Source organism: Onychomys torridus, chromosome 1 (genome assembly GCF_903995425.1).
Source record: "Onychomys torridus chromosome 1, mOncTor1.1, whole genome shotgun sequence".
Classification (NCBI taxonomy): domain Eukaryota; kingdom Metazoa; phylum Chordata; class Mammalia; order Rodentia; family Cricetidae; genus Onychomys; species Onychomys torridus.
The window spans coordinates 117,383,632-117,403,076 of record NC_050443.1 but is presented as its reverse complement, the minus strand read 5'-3'; the positions used below and the strand labels follow the sequence as shown (position 1 = coordinate 117,403,076).

General features: G+C 50.4%; 1 protein-coding gene across 1 annotated transcript in view; it reads left to right on the top strand.

Annotated features, from left to right (window-relative positions):
- Nucleotides 1-18,456, top strand: part of Cfap46 (cilia and flagella associated protein 46) — an 89,612-nt gene extending 71,156 nt beyond the window's left edge. Inside the window, 17 exon segments of the mRNA XM_036177633.1 lie at nt 7-186; nt 576-746; nt 3,232-3,329; nt 3,830-3,906; nt 4,331-4,425; nt 4,936-5,057; nt 5,902-5,981; nt 8,156-8,308; nt 12,368-12,438; nt 12,558-12,618; nt 12,694-12,729; nt 13,106-13,208; nt 13,915-14,027; nt 15,804-15,885; nt 16,232-16,368; nt 16,470-16,547; nt 18,084-18,456. Of these exon segments, the coding sequence (XP_036033526.1) occupies nt 7-186; nt 576-746; nt 3,232-3,329; nt 3,830-3,906; nt 4,331-4,425; nt 4,936-5,057; nt 5,902-5,981; nt 8,156-8,308; nt 12,368-12,438; nt 12,558-12,618; nt 12,694-12,729; nt 13,106-13,208; nt 13,915-14,027; nt 15,804-15,885; nt 16,232-16,368; nt 16,470-16,547; nt 18,084-18,205 (1,779 nt within the window). The 3' untranslated portion in view covers nt 18,206-18,456.
- The last annotated feature ends 989 nt before the right edge of the window (nt 18,457-19,445 follow it).

Below are 19,445 nucleotides of genomic sequence, written 5' to 3'. Positions count from 1 at the left end.
CTGCAGAAGAGGGCGGTGCTGGCCCAGAGGTTCCTGGCTCAGACATCAGAGGTACTGCTGCAGTGTTTGCAGGCTGCCCTGAGCATCAACCTTCTGGACATCGCAGCCACTGCCAGCTTAGAGATGGTGGAGTGTATTGGCATCCTGGATCCCACAACCACATGCCAGTTCCTGTCACTGTCTCAGGTATGGACCTCCTCTGCCCATCTCCAAAAGGGCCCTCGTCTGTCACCTTGTCTGTAAGTCCCAGGCAGCCACACTGCCCTCTATTAGACAGGACCAGGGTAGCCCTGTGACTGAAAGAAGAGACCCTCCCCCACACCCTCATTCTCTGAGCCTTAGGTCGTGCTAGTCCTCAAGTTATGGAAGCCAGCCAAGTACCTGTTCTTGTAGCTCAGTGAACACAGGCTGTGCTCACCCTGTACCCCAAGTCTCCATGGTGGCATAGTCCACTTACATGGTGGACAGAGGTCTCACAGAAGGTGACCCATACAGACTCCCAGATGGCCCACTCAAGGCTCGGTCACCCCTGCCCTTTCACACTGCATATACCACCCTTCTCTGCTCTGTTTCAGAGCTGTTCAACCTCAGAGATGATGCGGAATGTTTTGCTCACCGCCACAGACAATACCAGCAGCTCCCAGCTGGCAGCCCTGCTGCAGCTCCACCAGCGACTAAGGCAGCAGGACATGACTTCCACCAGCCTGTTTGCCAGTGTGGAGCAGAGGCTGGCCACCACTTCCAGGGTAATGGGCAATGGAGCCTTCATACCTGCTCCTGTGGTCTGTAGGCCCCTAGGGCCACTCATTAACCACTAAGAGAACAGCTTCCAAGTGATGCATGCCTTAACCCTTTTAGCTGTGTGGGTCTGGAGACCACTCAACCTCTCTGAGCCCCATGTGCTGTGGGTAACAAGGACAAGAAAGCTAAGAGAAGTGTAGTTCCTTCCCCTCGCTTGCCCTGGAGAGCCAAGGTGTAGTCAGACTTCATCAGGATCACCAGCTCACAAATAATGGCACAGAGACTTATTAGTAATTATGAAAGTTCAGCTGATAGCTTAGGCTTGTTTCTAATTAGCTCTTATAACTTAAATTAACCCATTTCATTCATCTATGTGTTGCCACATGACTCGTGGCTTGTTACCTCATCTCAAGTCATCTCATAGCACCCAAAACTAGTGCCGAGGTGAGGCCAGAACCCTACATCCATCCTGTTTGGCTTGAGTCAAATCATGGTGCTAAAGGAAGTGCAAGGAGCAGGAGGAGGAAAATTTAAGATTCCAAGGTCCTGTGGCCACCAGAGAAGTGGTGTGATTCACAAGTCCATGGTGACAGCCATAGTCCTTAAACAGAGCCACTAAAACAATATGTATCAAAATAACAGTAAAGAGCAGAAATCAATTCAAAAGAAAGCAAGTGGACTATAAAAACGGCTGGTTCTGTATGTAAAAAGCAGTACAGCAGTAGCCACACATCCAATATATTGGTAATGACAGTAAGTGCATGTTGAATGACACTATGCCAGAGACTAAGAATGAGACTAGATAAAAAAAGGACCACAGACTCCCAGTGCAACTGCTTAGAGGAAGCACTTTACATAAGGACAGAGAGGTTAAAAGTCAAAGGTCAGATGAGCAGACATGGTACACTGTGTTACTAGAGATGGAAGGATACCTCATAATGACACAGGGGACAGCTTAGCAAGAAGTCTCTGTCTACCCAGTGACACACATACCCTCAACAGATACAAAAGGAGCAGCAGGCCAAACTATAGTTCTTGAAGGGAATGGTAGGCACACTCTCTCCGTCATCCACACAGCAAGTGTCATGCAAGCCAGCTCTACACAAACAACCTGGAGGCCCTGTCCCAGCTGACAGCCAGAGGTGCCACTCCACGAGTGACATCCCTCATATTCTGCCCAAGTGTGTCCGTGTAACGAAAACCAGTCAGGCCCTGGACACCAGCAGCCTGTCTTAGTTACTTTCTATTGCCGTGACAATAGCACCATGACCAAAGCAACTCATAAAAGAAAGCATTGCATTTGAGGATCACGGTTCCAGAGGGTGAGACTCTGTGACCGCCACGGCAGGAACATGGTGGCAAGCAGACATGATAGAACAGTAGCTGGGCGCTCACTGGGAATGTTGGGTACTTTCAAAACCTCAAAGCCCACACCCAGTGACACGACCTCCTCCAACAAGGCCACATTTCCTAATGCTACCTACTGGGACCAAGCATTCAAATGTGTAAGCCTGTGGGGCCATTCTTACTCAAAGCACTGCAAGTGGGTACTCACACAACAGAACACCCTGCAGCAAGGAGGGCTTGCTGCCCCATGAACCTGCACGGCAAAGCTAGACGCGTTCCTGAGGTGGTCAATAGCCAGGCAGAAAAGCAAATCACCAGCAATAGAAGTCTTCCCACTGTCCCTTATGGAGAAGCTAGGGTAACAACTCTGCCTTTCTCTTCACCTGCTGTGTGGGTACAGCCACTGTGAAAAATCCACCAGGTGCTTCATGTAGGGTTTACGTGGCTCCCTGTTGCTTAATCTTTGACAAAAGTTTTCCAAGAAATAATTGTGGTTTTGCAAACTCAAAGCTCTGTCTTGAAGCCATGAGCATTAGCAGCTCATACAGGAGATCCCAGGATACTCCCCAGGGCCCATGCTGGCTGCCTGCCATGGGCGGTGGAGACCCTAAAGTGTGCAGTGTCTAGGATTATTCAGATTATCTGTGTACAATACTCACAGGAAGCAGAATTGAGGTCCTGGAGTACACTGACCCCTACCTAGGTCAACAGCCTGAAAACTCAGCACTAAGCAGAGGCCCTCAGCTAGGCTTCAAGAAGCAGTAAGAACTTTATTTTTGTTTTGTTTTGTTTTTCAAGACAGGGCTTCTTTGTGTAGCTCTGGCTGTCCTGAAACTAGCTCTGCAGACCAGGCTGGCCTCGAACTTGCAAAGATTCCCCTGCCTCTGCATACCCATAATCCCTCTGCTGGGATTAAAGGTGTACACCACTACCACCCAGCAGTAAAGACCTTATTGAAGAGATGCTGTTTAAGGTTTCTGAAAACTGCCTCAGCAAATGGGCAGTTGGTTATTTTAGAGGAGCCAGTGAATGTCTCATGCCTCTGCTGCCCTCTTGTGGTAGTAATGCATCCCATAGTACAAACAACCTCAGGGAAAGCAGTGGCCCTGTGTCCTGAGTGATTTCTCCCCCTGCCACACACAGGCATGGCAGAGCCTCTGTGTCACAGAGCAGCATTTCAACTTCTTGAATGAGATTCCACCCATGTTCCGGATCCTCTTTCTTCAGCACTCAAGAGACAGGTGAGGTCTCTCCCTCCCATCCTTGTAGATCTCTGCCCTGTTGAGAAGCCCAGCAAGAAGGCATGGGCATAGCAAGCCTACCACACCTCAGCTCCTATCCTGAGGCAGACTGGGCCATCTAGAAAACACGCTAGACAGACTCAGCTAGCCCACTGACAGGTATGGGCACTAGTTCAATTCGGAGACATGGGAAGTCTGGAAAAGGCCAGGATGAATTTTCATGACGATGGGGACTATAAAGGGATGGAGGCACCACTCTGTGATCTGTGCCCACACAGGGTCTTTCTGTTAGGTCTGTGTAGGCCTGCACTGCTGGGTCTTTTGTAATTTCAAGTTTTACTTGGGTTATATAGACTGATTCGTGGGCCTCCGCCTAGCAAATTAAAGAAGGAAAGGTACCTGTTGGATGCCAGCTGCAGATAGTCTCAGTAGTTTCCTGAGACCCATGTGCTGATTTACCTCCTCTGAGATTGGGCTTGTGACCTTCACTCTACCCGCAGGTCCTATCTGTATGGTGCTGCCTTTGAGAGACCAAAGTCCATGCCTGCACCCAAGGGGAAAATGGTACCAGTGGGCGGTAAGCTTGAGTATAAGCAGGGTTCCTCTCATTGACTCTAGATGGGTTGCAGTGGGTGTGAGAAATCCCTACCACACAGCAGAACCTCTCACTTCCAGATGCAGGGGTGAGGGGAGGCTGAGCCCAGGACAGAAGAGAAAATGGAATTATCATGTTTCTAAAGGATCTAGAGGATCCATGCCTCCCAAGAGCTCCCCTGTCAGTCACCACTGTGTTTTGCCTCTGCCTGAACTTTCTGGGTACCAGCCCTTGTGCTGCCCAGAGAGGAATGGGGAACTCCGTGTGAAGACCTTCCCATCACATGCCTCACCTCTGAGACATCAAAGTTGAATATGCCCACAAGGACTCTTACATCTCCACCTATTCACATACTCCTAGTAACTCTGCTCTGAGCCCTGTAAAGGCCACGGCTGTGTCTCTACAGGTCACTGCAAGGTAATGCGGGTGACTGTGAGTCCAACTGCCTTCTCAGACCTATTGACCAGGATCCATTGGTTCCGGAAGCAGACACAGGTCCAGGTACACAGCTAAAATATGACCCTGAACCCAAGCACTTCAGGCCTAAGGCTCCAAGTCATGTTGCATACTGCAGTCTATCTCAGGGAAAGCCAGGGCTCCAAGATTGAGCTGGGCCAGGTTCTGGGCCCAGATCTCAAGAGGATGAGGTGAAGCCCTGGGAAAGGTGGGGAGCTCTCCTGAGTCCTTGAGTTGAGTCTAGTCCCAGCAAAGGTATCCGGTTACCCCTTCTCTACAGAGCATAGGGTTAGCTGTCCTGGCCTATCCCTACCAGTAGGATACTCCATAGTGTCAGCAGAAGACATGGACAGGGCTGAGATGTCAGAATGGCCTCCAGAAAACCACTGGGCATATTGTGCTGGGAAGGACTAGAGCATGCTAATGCTCTATCTGGAAGGATTGGAGCTCAGTTCTTTCCCTGGGAGTCTTCTCAATTTGGTGGGAAGTCTTGATTTGGGTGGAAGTCATGTCTAGACACTCCTGGACAATAGGCTGTGGTTTGGGTTGGGACAGAAATCGGACACCTTGCATGATGAGGAGCAAGACCTGTACATGCAGAGGCTCAACAGCATCCTGGAGCACATGGAAGAGTATATGAAGCCCATCGCCCCACTGTTCATCTTCCCAGAAGCCAGGTATCAGCAGATCATGTCCTCTGAAAGTTCCCAGGGGCAGCCAGCTTCCTGACACCAGGTGATAGGCAGTTGTCTCCAGCTGAAGCAGAAGGAGCTAGAGACTGTTGTGCATGGGCTACAAGTCCCACAGAAACCAGAATCTTCCCGGAGTCTACAGGAAAGATCGGCTGGGTGTAGCTGAAGGCCAGCTCCAACCCCGGATCTGGACAGCATAAGTACCGATGTGAGCTGGGTAGCCAGTTGTGATGGGTAGAAAGCCAGACCTGGTTTCTGTGATCTCCCTCCATGTGGAAACTGGTCTCTGAGTGTCCTGTTCCTACTAACGACAAACAGAGCCTGGCTATTTTGTGTGTTTTGTAGGCAGGAATTTAGCTGCTGCTGTTGTCCCTGCCCCAGTGACCCCCTGGTCTGAGTGTGGTGTGGGAGAATTAGCAAGTCCCCAGGATTCGGCCTCTGGCATTCATTTTGGAAGAAAAGAAGGGCGGATGGAAGGTGGAGGTGGCATTCTTCTCCAGCATTATGAGGCCACTCTGAGGGCCCTATCGTTGACACTCTGAAATTCCTCTGGTATAGAGATGGCCCTCAATGATTGCTGGGTATGGTAGCACATGTCTTTAATCCCAGCACTCAGGAGGCAGAGGCAGGAGGATCTCTGTGAGTTTGAGGCCAGCCTGATTTACATAGAGTTGTGGACCTGCGAGAGCTACATAGTGAGACTATGTCTGTAAAAAACAAAACTAAGTAGCGATCATTGGCCAAGGGACAGGCTGAGTGGTGCTTCTCATCGTCTTTGAGTATTTCCCTATGCTTCCTAAAGTCTGAACACAGTCACTCTGAATTTCAGAACACAGGTGCCAGTGCCTATGGCTGATACAGGGAAACACAAAGGCAAAGAGAAGGAAAGGAAGCCGTCTCTCCCTTTAGGTGAGTGGCAGGAACGGATCGGCAGGTCACTGCTGGTACCTCAGGAGCTTGCGTGAGGACTCACCCTCCCACCAGGAAAAACCTAGGTGGGTCAGGACTCGTGGTTCCATCTCCAAACAAGTCCCACACCTGAGTGCTGCACAGGGTCCCTTGAGGTCCCCGGTACACAATCACAGCAGGCTAGATAAAAGGCCCTAGATCTCAACCTTCCTAGTGCTATGACCTCACGCTGTGGTGACCCCCGACCATACAATGATTTTCATTGCTACTTTCATAACTGTAATGTTGCTGCTATTATGAATTAGAATGTAAATATCTGTGTTTTCCGATGATCTTAGGCAACCCCTGTAAAAGAATCGTTTGGTACCCAAAGGGCTTGCAAGTCACAGGTTGAGACCCCCTGCCTAGAAGGTTCCGGGCACTGAGACCGACAGCTCACTGAAAGGCTTTATCGAACAGCAGAGCCATCCTGCCCTTTCTGGGCAAATTGTCAATTCTTGACACACACAGTGCCCATAAGCAAGAGCGGTGGTGCTGTACCTAGCTGTCACTACCATGGCCAGGTGGGAGGAGGAGGCTCGGGTGACAGTCTGCTGATGTTTCTGGGAAAGATGGGCATTGTCGCCCTGCCTTAGGGAGCTCAGCAGAGGGAGCTACAGAAAGGGACTCTGTCGCATCCACTTGGTACCCATATGTGGTCTCTGCTAGTGGTATTGTCCATGGGTAATTTTGTTGTTGTTGTTGTTTTGTTTGTTTGTTTTTTGTTTTGTTTTGTTTTGTTTTGTTTTTTAGACAGGGTGTCTCTGTGCAGCTTTGCGCCTGTCCTGGATCTCGCTCTGTAGACTAGGCTGGCCTCGAACTCACAGATATCTGCGTGCCTCTGCCTCCCAAGTGCTGGGACTAAAGGTGTGCACCACCACCACCTGGCCCATGGGTACTTTTAGCATAAGCCTGCAGCTTTTATTCCCACTGGCATGAGTGGGAGGATGCTCTTGATGCATGACTCCTGGCAGGAAGGTCAGGTGGGTGCCATCTTGGCTACTTCTTTGATTTTGCTAACCTCTCTTTTAAAATGCAATTTCCCGTCTTAAGTGTTGTCTGCTTTTCTGTCCCCACAAGGAATTATTGACAGATGGCCAAGGGGATGGCTGCTTCCCCTGCCCCCTCCCCCAAAACCTCACAAGCCTTCTCCCAAGTCAAGCTGGCCATATTGCCATGACCCAGACATAACCAGCGCCAGAAGACCTGCAATTTGCAGATGGGTCAGGCCTAAACTGGGGGGAGGGGAGGCTGTTCAGAATTATTGCAGCGAGGCAGGCAGATCTTTGTGAGTTCAAGGCCAGCCTGATCTACTGAGCAAGATCCAGGAAAGACACAAAGCAACACAGAGAAACCCTGTTTCAAACCTCCCCTCCAAAAAAACCAAAAACCAAAAACCAAAAACCAAAAACCAAAAACCAAATTCATTATTAGTCAGGCGGTGGTGGCACATGCCTTTAATCCCAGCACTCGGGAGGCAGAGCCAGGCAGATCTCTGTGAGTTTGAGGCCAGCCTGGGCTACCAAGTGAGTTCCAGGAAAGGCACAAAGCTACACAGAGAAACCCTGTCTCGAAACCCCCCCCCCCCGCCCGCCAAAAAAAAGAATTATTGCAGCAGCGACTAGGGAAGTGAGCGCAGGTCTCACACTTTGTGGGCAGGCTGCCCACCCCCCGAGAGAGACCTCTCTCCTGAGCTGAGTCCCCGCCCTGCGTTAAACTCCCAGGACTAACAACAGAAAAGAAGAGTCACTGCTGGGTTTCAGGCAAGCCTGTTCTGGTTGTGAAAATTAAGAAAATACAGTCGCAGTGTCTGCGGCCTCGTCTCTGGGTACCAGCATAACTGCAGGCAGAATGGCAGGACCTCATCAGTCAGTGGCCCACATCTATGGGCAGAGAGAGGCTACCAGTCAGGTCATGAGAGTGAGCCTTCCTCCCAGGGCTCTCTGAAGGACCCATGGGGGGGGGGCACACTTTTCCCTCCTATCTCCAGGCCAGGGACAGCTGCCACCAGGCCAGTCACCCAGCCACAGACTCAGGTCTTGGAGTGACAAAGCGAAGCCCGAGCTCCAGGGTCTGTCCTGTCCCCAGAGCTGGCCTCTCCTCATGTTTGAGCTGCTGCTCTTCCCGTTCCACAGCGCAGCCCAACCCTGAGTACATGATCCTGATCGCAGACAGGCTCCTTCTAGAGTTGCCCCTGGAGGGGCTCTCCGCGTTCGACCAGGTCACCTCCCTGTCAAGAGAGTTTTCTCTCCAGATGCTGTGGAACCGTCTCCATAAGGAGGAGCTAGGTAGGTAGTGCCTCAGCCACAGTAACGCTTCATTTTAAAATAGGAATTTTTAGGCCGAGCAGCGGTGGCGCACGCCTTTAACCCCAGCACTCGGGAGGCAGAGCCAGGAAGGTCTCTGTGAGTTCAAGGCCAGCCTGGTCTACAGAGCGAGATCCAGGACAGGCACTAAAATGACACAGAGAAACCCTGTCTCAAAAAACCAAAATAAACAAATAAATAAAATGGGAATTTTAAAATTACGTTTCAGAGGAAACATTGTTAACTCCTGTCAAAGGGTGGGGAGCAAGTCACTAGGGGTGCAGCCCAGTGTGAAATGCTTGGCTAGCATGTACCCTTGCTCCGTGGCCCTGGGTTCCATACCCAGCACTGAAAACAAGTGTTTTAACACTTTCCTTGGCCCTTATTCACTCAAAACCATTTCCAGAATAGATACGTGAACCTGTGTTTCATGGGTGTGTTGACACCACAGCAAAGAAGAACCCTGCTAATCTAACAGGGTTAGAATCTGACAGCCAGAATCATTTGGCTAGATGTTGAGGGGCAGGGAGGGAAGGCAGATCCTCAGTCTGGCCTGGGCAAGATAGAAAACAAGGATTTGGGGACCATCACCTGTGACATTGTAAGATACTCCAGTCTGTGAAAGTTCAAACTGTTCCTAGGACATGCTGGCACTTTGTAATACATATTGACCGTCAATATATACCATATGAAGTTGAAAATATAGCTCAATGACAGAGCATTCACCCAGCCTGAACCCAGGACTGCAAAAATAGAAAAGCATTCAGTGATCAATAAACACCAAATTAAGTTAAAAATCAATTAGACTTCTGCTGCTACTCCAGATAAAATAATACGAGCCACATTCTTCCATCCAAGATGACAAGAAACTAGAAAAGAGGAAGCAAGGTACCAATCAATCCAGGACATGCCCTCCCCCCCCAAAAAAAAGAAAAGGGGAGATACATGGTGTCTTAGTTAAGGTTTCTATTGCTGTGAAGAGACATCATGACCATGGCAACTCTTATAAAGGAAAAAATATTTAATGGGGGTGACTTACATTTCCAGAGGTTTAATCCATTATCATTATGATATTAAATGGTAATGTGTAGGCAGACATGGTGCTGGAGAAGGAGCTTAGATTCCTACATCTTAACCAGTAGGCAATAGGAAGTGGTCTGAGATATTTATTGGGTGGTATCTTGAGCATATATGAGACCTCAAAGCCCCCCTCCACAGTGACACACTTTCCCAAACAAGACCACACCTATTTCACGAGGCCACAATTCATAATAGTGCCACTTCCTTTGGGGGCCATTTTCTTCCAAACCACCACACATGACCCAGGTGCTTCTTAGAGTCTTGTGGCTCAAACACGGGCAAGAACAGCCCAGGAGGCTCCTGGACTCAAGACATGGAGCTTGGAGCCTGGAGAGAAACCTGAGAAACTTGGGGACAACATAGCAAGAAGTAACAACTGCTTTAAAAGGCCTACAGAAGAACCCATGGAGGCCAGCAGAAGCGAGGCCAGCAATTGGTGAACCCAGAGATCAGAGAAAGAAACAAGCCATGGAGCAAGGGGAGATAACTTTTTTTTTTATTTAAAAAATCTATTTTTTGTACATCTAGGAGGATGACTGCAGTTAAACAGGTTGGTGTGGAGGGTGAGGACTAGGGGCCTTCATGGATCAACAGATGAGCAGTTTGGGGCTGATGGCTATATGCAGTGGGTGTCCATCAGAGGAAATGCAATCAGCTGGGTGATGGAACACTTGTTCTCCCATACCTGTGGCATCCCCATTGACAGCAGCCTAAGTGTCCATCACTGGGTGGATGGTTATAGAAGATGGGCCATATCTACACAATAGAGCACTATTCAGTCGTGGAAAAGGAGGAGGTCTTGCTTTAAGACAACATGAAGGAGCCTGGAGGACATTGTACCAGGCACAGACAATAAGCGTACACCATGTCACTCACACTGGGAAGGTTATAAGGTTCAACTCCAAAGCAGAGAGAAAAGGGGTAGGCAGGGGCTGGCAGCAGGGAGCTAGCTGCTGGCCAAGGGCACAAAATCCTAGTTGGAGGAAGAAGTTTGAGAGCTCAGTTGAGTGACATGGTGACAGCGGCCAGTGCAATGCCATGTTTTTCTTTTTTCTTTTTGAAAGTGGCGAAGAGTAGAGTTTAGGTGATTTTGCCAAGCAGCAACAATGGGAGCATGTGGTGACTGTTTGGCAGGCTCGGCTCCACTAGTCGGCAGTGCATGCATGCTTCAGAGTAGCCTACCACGTGCCAAGCATCACTAATTCAAGTAAAAGAGGAATGATGAAATACTTTAAATAAGTAATTAAATTAAAAGTTCCACCATTCCAAATAGTAGGGAAGATGTAGAGGAACATGCTTGCCCACCATTGATGGGAATGCTGCTGTTGGTGGGGATAGCACACAGGAGAACCACCCTGGGAAAGGGCTGGGGGGGTCATAAAAAGTTACACACTGGCCCACAGGTGACCCATGCACCCTCTCCCAGGTCTTTATACAAGAGCTGAGAAGGCATGCTTAGACATAAAAACATTTAGATTGTACAACTCCCCATGACAGCCCAAATCTGAAAGCCGCTGAACTAAAACACTCATGTTTAAAACATGTCCTTGCAGTTTTAGGGATTTATTTTGGCTGGTACGGGTGAGGGAATGATGATATGAACACACACACACACACACACACACACACACACACACACACACACACAGGGGTGGCAGAGAGGGAGAGAGGAAGAGGCAGAGAGACCGAGAGACAGAGAGACATAGAAGGACAGAGAGACAGAGAGGCTGAGATTGGGTGGGCTGGGCTGCCTGATGGAGAAGCCACAGGACCATACAGGAAGCACAGCATGTTTATTATATACAGTTGAACAGAGAGGCAGGGCTATTGCAACAGCTGGACAAAGAGGTGTGGTTATTACAGATAGATAAACAAGGAGGCAAAATTATTATATAGAGCTAAACAAATAAGCTAATCCTGGTAGAAGTAGTAGTAGGGAGCAGTCCTCAGACTGTGAATTCCTGGCGGGGGGGAGAAAGCCATGGTGGACATTTTCTTAACACACTACCAACATCCACAATGGACCAGAGGATTAGTCATTTCTTTCCTTGGTGTATAGGGCATTTGCCGTTTTCCCATGACCATGCCCATGTCAACAGCACACATTTATTAAGTTCTTCCTCTGCTCCCCACAACTGAACAGCCACTTGACAGTCATTTGAATGGATGGCACATGGGAACATTATCATCAGTGAGGAGATTGTACCCAGGGAAAGACTCAAAAGAGGGCACACAGCAGATGCCTTCATTTCTGGAAAATTCTGGAAAGTGCCAATTGGTTTCCACTCAGAAAGCAAATAAGTAGCTGCTTGGTAAGAATAAAGGCCTCGGGAAATGCAAGACTGAGATGTATCTGAGGGCCTGTGCAAAGGCCAGGCCTGACTCTGATAGACAGTCCATCAGCTCCAAGTACCTTCTTAGTGTGTCCCTGAGAAGTGTCCTTGGCAACATGAGGGTGGAAGAGAGCCATGTCTGCCTCAGCTGCACTCCCTATGGAAGTCCCACCCTGGAAGGCAGGGAAATGAGTGGAAGGAACAGGTTGGAAAAGGGAGAAGATGGTCTCAGTGAGGTATGGAGCCAGCCACATGAAGCCTCCAGAAAAGACTTGCTCACTGGGGAAAGCTAACATAGAAAAGACACAGGCTATAAGTCTATATACAGAGATCCTGGAGCCATCAGGGGCCCAAATACTACAGGTATTCTGCTGAGTTCCTTGTGTGAGATATCAGTGGTCAGAAAAGGGTGCCCCAAAGCCTGGGGGGGGGGGGGGCTGGTCATTCCTGGAGATTTTCTTGGGCCTATGAAGCTTTGTGTTTCGACACGGCAAAAATTAAAATCTATTGTTCTCACCACTGCAGATTCACAAAACTCAGAATTGACCTGAGCAGCACCCAGCGCCTTCATGGTGCTGTATGCCTGCTGACACATCACACTTGTCACATTTGTCATTGCCCCCCACAGAAGGCAGTGTGAAGAAAGAGGTCAAAAGCAAGGATATCAAGAAGAAAAGCCCAGGAAAGAAAGGCCTGAAGGTAGGTGGGTGGGAGCCAAGGGCCCCTTGCTCCTCTCAGCTTGAGCTCGGTAAGGCCCACCAGGTCTGCCGAGGCCCAGCTGGTGGCCCCAAGTGTTGACACCTCTATCTGTGTTGCAGAGCACCGTGATCAGGGTCATCCCACCCGAATGCGTCCTCATCGACTCGGACACTATCAAGTGTATCCTTTGGGAGTGGGTGCTCACAGTCCCCAGGACTCTACTTTGGTTCTTGTTTGCCCTTGACTCAGACCCAGTTATCGTGGACCCTTATGAGGAGGCCGACAGCAAAGGTGAGAACATCACATGAGCTCTTGGCATGTAGGCCAAAGCCTCCCAGGCCTTGTGCCAACTGCTCTCACGGGTATATGGAAATCGCCTCAAGTAGCCTTGGAGTTTTGGGTCTGAACACAAGCTGACCACCTTGCCATTCTCAATTCTTTGGGGCTTCCTCCTCCTTCTCTTCTTCCCTCCCCCGCCTTCTCTTCCTAATGCTTATCCTCCTCAGCCAGTTCCTCCATCTAAAGAGGAAAGGCAAGGCACCAGCATTCCCACCTGTGCTTAAACCTCACTCCTCCCCAGCCTCTGTCCCATCCCAGTGGCACAGGGCCCCTCCCCCATGCTCTCATGAGGAAGCCACAGCCTGTCTCTTCTCAATTCTTCCTGCAGATGTGTTCAGTCCTGTCTCCATAACCCAGGAGATCTTGGATAAGTTCCGGGACTCGTACACTGCACGTTGGATGGGGCATCTGGGAAGCTACCACTTTCCAAGGTTGGGACCTGGGTCTCCAAAAGCTGGCTAGAGAGGCTGGTGCCCTCATGTAGCACCTTCCCTGCTGGATGGATCTGTATGTCCTGTAGAGCCCCAGCAAAGCACTAGGCAAGGGAAGCTGTTATAATCCCAGGGTCACTCGCCCACACATGATCTACCCCAGCTGACCTCAGGTACTCTTCAGGCCAAAACAACCAAAGAAGGTATACTATTAGCATAGGGTCAGGTAGTTCCATGTCACTGGCCCCTGTGGGCATGCATTCTGTGATTCCTGTCCCTTAATGTGTATGCCACTGGGGCAGGGGGAGCCTAGCTAGCTGGTGTAGGGGTGCAGGAGCAAACCTGTGCAGGGCTGGGGTAGAGTACAGACAGCAGAGCTGGTGGAGGTAGGACATGGAGGGTGACAAAAGCTCTACCTAGTTCCCTTCTCCCATATTAGAGGTACTATAGTACTTCCCAGAGCCAGCCCTTCTGGCTTGAGATGTGTCTTTGACCATAGAATACCATTCTTTGTGGAGAAGTCCATCCGAGGCAAGCTATACACTAGAAAAACAAAAATCATTTGGGCCCCACAGCAGTATAAAGGGTCTTGTGTGAGTGGCAGAGGACATTCCCTACTGGACAAACATCTGGAGGAGGGGGTTGCAGATGCATGTGCCTAGCCTGGATGTGTGGTCTCACCTACCGATGTTTTCACCCTGTGCAGCCAGACTGACTGGGAGCAGATACTGGACAGCTGCAGAGGATTTTTCTTCTATGGGATGGAGGGCTTTCTGTCCCACCTGGTAGTGGAAAGACTGGTAGCCATGGATCTACAAGGTAAGGCCCCTCCCCTGTCAACAGCCTCAGCCAGGGCAAACACAAGTGAAGCCTCGGGGAGAAGAGCTTGGCTGCTGTTCTTGATCCAGAGTCCAAGGCTTGTGGTGCTTTCAGGAAGGCATAGAGCCCTGCCCTAGCCTGTCCTCTACCTACCTGAAACTGTCCCTGCACTCTTTCCAACAATGGTCTGGCAGCCACAGGGCCACTAACCCTCCTGGCTGCCCTCAGCACCTCCCTATATGCAGAGGACCCCTGTTCAGATCTCCAGACCCCCACAAATGAGAGCCAGTTGTGGGGTGTCACCTCCTATGGCTGGGCTGAGAAGTCCCAGAACCCTTCCAGTTTGAACGTGGGTGTTTGGGGAGCCTTGTTATCTCTGGGTGCCTATTAACAACAGGCCCAGGAGGCCAGTGAGCCTGAGAAGTGCTATACCCAGGCATCCAGGGACTGAAGGGGTTCAGAGGCCAGGTAGAGGATGCAGTACCTGGTGATGTGCTGAGTACAGTGTGCTTGCAGGCTCCTTTCCAGGAGGGCGGTGCTAACACAGCACTGACAACATATAGCACTACAGGACTCCAGGCTTGGTGCTCAGACATATGGAGAATGTGTGGCAATGAGCTGGTCTTTGTGGTCCACAGCTGTCTCAGCAACATGTCCATAGGCCCCTCTGGTGTGTCCACATTCCTTCCCGATGCTCCAGGGTCTTTTTCCCACTCACAGGAGGCTGCTTTTGCTGGGCTGCTCAGGGCCAGCCATCATGAGCAGCCAATGGGTGAGCCTTTTCAGGACCTCAGAGATGGTCCTTCCTCCCTCGTGAGGCATATGGCCCCTTTCAGGGTTATATAGCAACTGCCTGGATGCTCTTTCCACACCAGGGCACCCGTGTCCACCATGGCCACATGCTGACCAGGTCTACTTCCAACTCTTGGTAGCCTTGGCCATGCACTAGTCTTACATGAGTGGAGTGAGCAGACCTTCCATCATCAGAGACACCCAGAGAACATTCCTTGTCCCAGTGATGGACAAAGCCCTCTTAGAAGAACTAATTCTCAGTGACATGTCATAAAGTAGGAGACACATGAGTCATGTACAAAAGTGGCCATTCTTCCTGGTGTCTACTGTCCCCAGGAGGCCATGTCCCCTCACAGATGGACATTTTCCCTGTGGGGACAGTTGCCAAAGCCCATCTCAGGGCTCAGGGACAAGAACAACCTTCACCTCTGTGTCCATGTCGGTCCTGTAGATAGTCACACCAAGGCCACACACTCTGCCACCTGTTGCAATGAGCATGCCTGTCTAGGGTGGCCCACTCACACCTAAGTACTTGTGACCATATCACATCTCAGAAATCCTTGAAAACTGGGGGGTAGTAAGCTTGGTCAGCACCCAAAGCCCTCTAATAGTGCACATGGTACCTTTGCCAGCCTCTCTTTGGGGCCAGCTTCTCATAACACACCACACCCCAGGTTAGCACTGAAGTTCTCTCCGTCTCTCTGTGTCTCTGTCTCTCTCTCTCTCCTTCCCCCCATCTCTGTCTCTCTCTCCACACCAGTATGGAATGCCAGAAGCTTCCATAAGTGATGAGGGAGCAGAGCCACCCATGCTAGGAAGAATTAGAGGTGGCCCTGAGTAGGCTTGTTCCCATTTCCTTTTCATGGGTACCTGAAAAGAACCTATTGAAAGTCCAAGCCTCGGGCTGATTAGTCAGAGTGCAGCTCCCATGGGGATCTGCTAATGGTGTGGATGACCACTGAGGAGCCTCACTGTGTCCTACAGAATGCCAGATGATGGTCCTGCTAGGCTTGACAAGATCCCCTGAGAGCAGGAAGCGGAAGGTAGAGTCTTCAGAGAACAAGAGGTACTTAGTGTCCTTGTGTCATCAATGAGGGGTGGGGAAGGGGGTATTATGAAGAAGTGCTGGTACAGCTCACCCCAGATGGGCTACCAGAGCTGGCTGGCCAGCACCTTCCACCTCATGGTACCAACTCCCACTGTTGGCAGGCTCCATGCTAGGGCTGGGAGCTGCCACCAGATGGACTTGACAATACTCAAAAATGCTATTTTCTGTTAAATGACATGTAACTTTTGTGGGCGAGATTCAGAACCATAAAAGCCCTGGTCCACACATGCATTCTAACAGCTGGTGTAGGAAGGAGAGGGTGAGGGCCATCAGCTCTTTGGTGCCAGTCCATGTATCCCCACAGTGCATCACAGCGGTCCTTGGAGAAGCCGATCAAGACTGCCATCCTTCTGAGCCTGGTGGGGGTTGAGAGCATTGTGGCTAACCAGTGGCCCACGCTGCTGCAAGACAATGCGCTGAGGGCCACCATCCTGTGGGAGAGTGAGTGGGCACACTGGCTATCCCAAAGTCTCCTTGGGCTTTTGCAAGAAGCCTGCCAAGGATGTGCACAGCCCACCTGAAGGGACTTTTCTCCCCCTTAGACCTGTTAGCATTTGGCAAGCCACTTGGGAAAACTGTTCGTCTCATTCAGAGGATAGGCAACGAAACAGTTAACCCAGGTAAGGTAGAGACTGCCCAACCATTTGCTTGTCTGCATAAGTCACCCTAGGTTACATTGCACCCAGTTGCCCCCAGGGATAAGATGTTCCCCCACTTCAAGAGAGAAAAGAAGAGGGAGAGGGAGGGAGGGAGGAAGGGATGGGGAGTGCCTGAGCCAATATGCATTGTCCTTGTGGAGAAGTCAACCTAGTCTGCTCAGCCTCTGGGTGAGCTGGAGCTGAACAGGAGCATGGAGGAGCCCAGCCTCTAGCCCACCATACAGAGAAAGAGAGACGGGGGTGGGGGGGGGTAGGGGGCAGATGGGAAAGTAAGCCAAAGAGCTCAGCTGTACTCTCTATGAAAAGATGGGAGATCTGGGTGGTCCCTACACTTTCCCTCTGCCCAGAGAGAGGACTTTGGGGAGTCAACCACCTAGACTACCCAGTCCATGGGCCCCATGCAGCCACCTGGTCTTCCTGAGCCAAGACAAGAAAACATCCAGGAAAAGGAACAAGCTAGTGCCAGGAGGCTCACCCTGCTTGCATCTCCCAACCCAGGAAAATTTCTGACAGGCTCTAGCCTAGGGAGTAAAGCTTCAGGGAGGGCTGCAGGATGTTGGCTGTTCTAGATGAGACAAACTCCACCCTCCCATCCTTCAAACAAACCTCGTGCCAAGATGCGCCAGCTGCAGTGGAAGAATCTGCAAATAAATTTCACGTGTGGATACTAGAGTAAAAAAAAAGACCAGATAAAACTCCAGCTAATTGCATTTAGCAATACACTAAAGTGAAAATGTACCATAACTCACAAAGATTTATCCCGGGAGAGTTTAAAATTGAGAAATCTGAAATACATTCAATACAACTCTGTAGGAGATTAACTTTTGAACAATCTTGCACTCCCCAGTGCCTGGGATGTAGTTGCCAGGGAAAAGAGGAAAGTTGGATGTGTAAATGTGTTTGAGTGGGTGAATGAGGAGTGAGTAAGTGGGCGAGCAAACAAACAAATGAATGAGGAGTGACTGTGTGAACTTGTGCGTGTATTAGTGAGTACATTAGTACGTTGAGGGGTGAATGAAGTGGGTGAGTGAGTGAGTGAGTGAGTGAGTGAGTGAGAGTGAGTGAGAGTGAGGAATGAATGAATGAAGTTGTTAGTATTTGAATGAATGAATTTGTGAGAATAAGTGAGAACAGTGACTGAGCAGTCAAGTAAAGGAAGAGAGAGCAGAGAGGTGGGCAAGGGTGATGAAATCTGCCACTTCTTCCTAACAAACCAGAAACAGGACTGGGCATGACTCTGCCCGCTCTGTCTGCACTACACAGTGGCCAGCATGTCGCTTTGCTGTAAATGGGAAAAGGGCAGGAGGTAGGAGGTGGTCAGGCTTCTGTGGTCAGGCTGCAGGGAGAACTCATGGCCCCCTGAAGCCAGAAGCACCAGCCTGCTTCCTATGCTCCCCTCCCCATGGTATCATGCCCTTGGTGAGAGGCTGGATATCCTGGCAGGACTCGGGCTGCTGCCAGAGAGTTCTGAGGCAGCTTATGTCCTATGCCCCCCAGATGTGGCTCCCCAGACCTCCAAGGAAGAGATGTTCTCTGAGCTGCAGCCTCAGCACCTGGAGTCACACCCCGCTGCTCTCGGCTTGGTTCTGTACGGACTGCCTCACCAAGCCATCGTGTGAGCTAAACCCTGGAGTCTGGAGCCACTACGGTGAGCTCTACCCCTCTAAGGCTCCTCTCCATGCAGGGCTCTCTCCCCACTTTCTGGAGCTCACCCCAGCCTTGACACAGCCTGGTGTCTGTCCTTCTGTCCACCATCCCTAGTCCTGAGAAGATGGCTGTTGCTGGGTATAGCACCTAAGCTCCTGCTTGTTAGCTCCCAGGGATATTCTCAGTTTCAGTGTTTTAGTAAACAACTAAAGTTTATAAACAACTAAGTGTGTGGCATGTTTCTGGAAGTCCAGGACAGGAGCTGGAGCATCTGGCTATGATCACCAGCACATTCCGGCACCATCAAGGCTTACAGGAGACGGAATCCTTGTGTGAACCGAGACCCACCATACTCACCCCACAGCTCTGGAGATGTGTGGTCCTCTGCCCCCTACTCTCCTGGCTGCTGTGGCAGGGCTCTTGGGAAAATACTCATCTTATATATGATCCTTCTGCAGTTCCAAACAGGCTTTTCCTGGACTCAAGGGTGGTCCATGAGGTCCTGGAGGGCCCTTTTAGCCATGGACTGCAAAGTCCTGCTGTGGATCTTCTTTGCCCATTCTGGCTCTCTGACCAGGAGAGGAGGAAAGCAAAGAGCAGTCCACAGGGCAGTGTGGTCCATTAGCTTCCCTGACTGCTACCTCTGCTAAGAAGTCAGGTTGAGGCTATTTCCCATTTTTTCTGCTAATGACGCAATGCTACAGAAAGAGCAGAGGGCCATTTCGCCTCCTGGTTCTGGTAGCCCAGGGGATTGTATCCAGCAATGGCCTTCTTGCTGGTCAGAGTTCTGTGTCCCAAAGGTGCTGCACACATCTGACAGTAAGCAGGGAGTATACCTTCCCTAGTCTCTGTCCTTCCTCTTCCAAAGCCACTAGGAGCCAGTCACAGGGTCTACACCACAACCCTGTTAAATCTCAGTCATGTCCCAAGCTGGGCCCCAGACACCCACATTTTCACACCTCACAACAGGTGCTGACTTCTAGATACGAGCTCTTTTTTGGGGGGGGGGCACACACAAACCATCTCAGAAATGGGACTTTTTCTTTGTTCTGAACTAGAATTATGAACGCAAGGGATACAGAACCACTGACAGCTGTCCCTTGTCCAAAGCCTTGTGGGGCCCAGAGCTGTCTCCCCAGAACTGGTGTCAGATGGGTATCCCTGGGGGAAGTGTCACCCAAGGGAAGGATGGTCTGAAAGAGGCATTCTTGC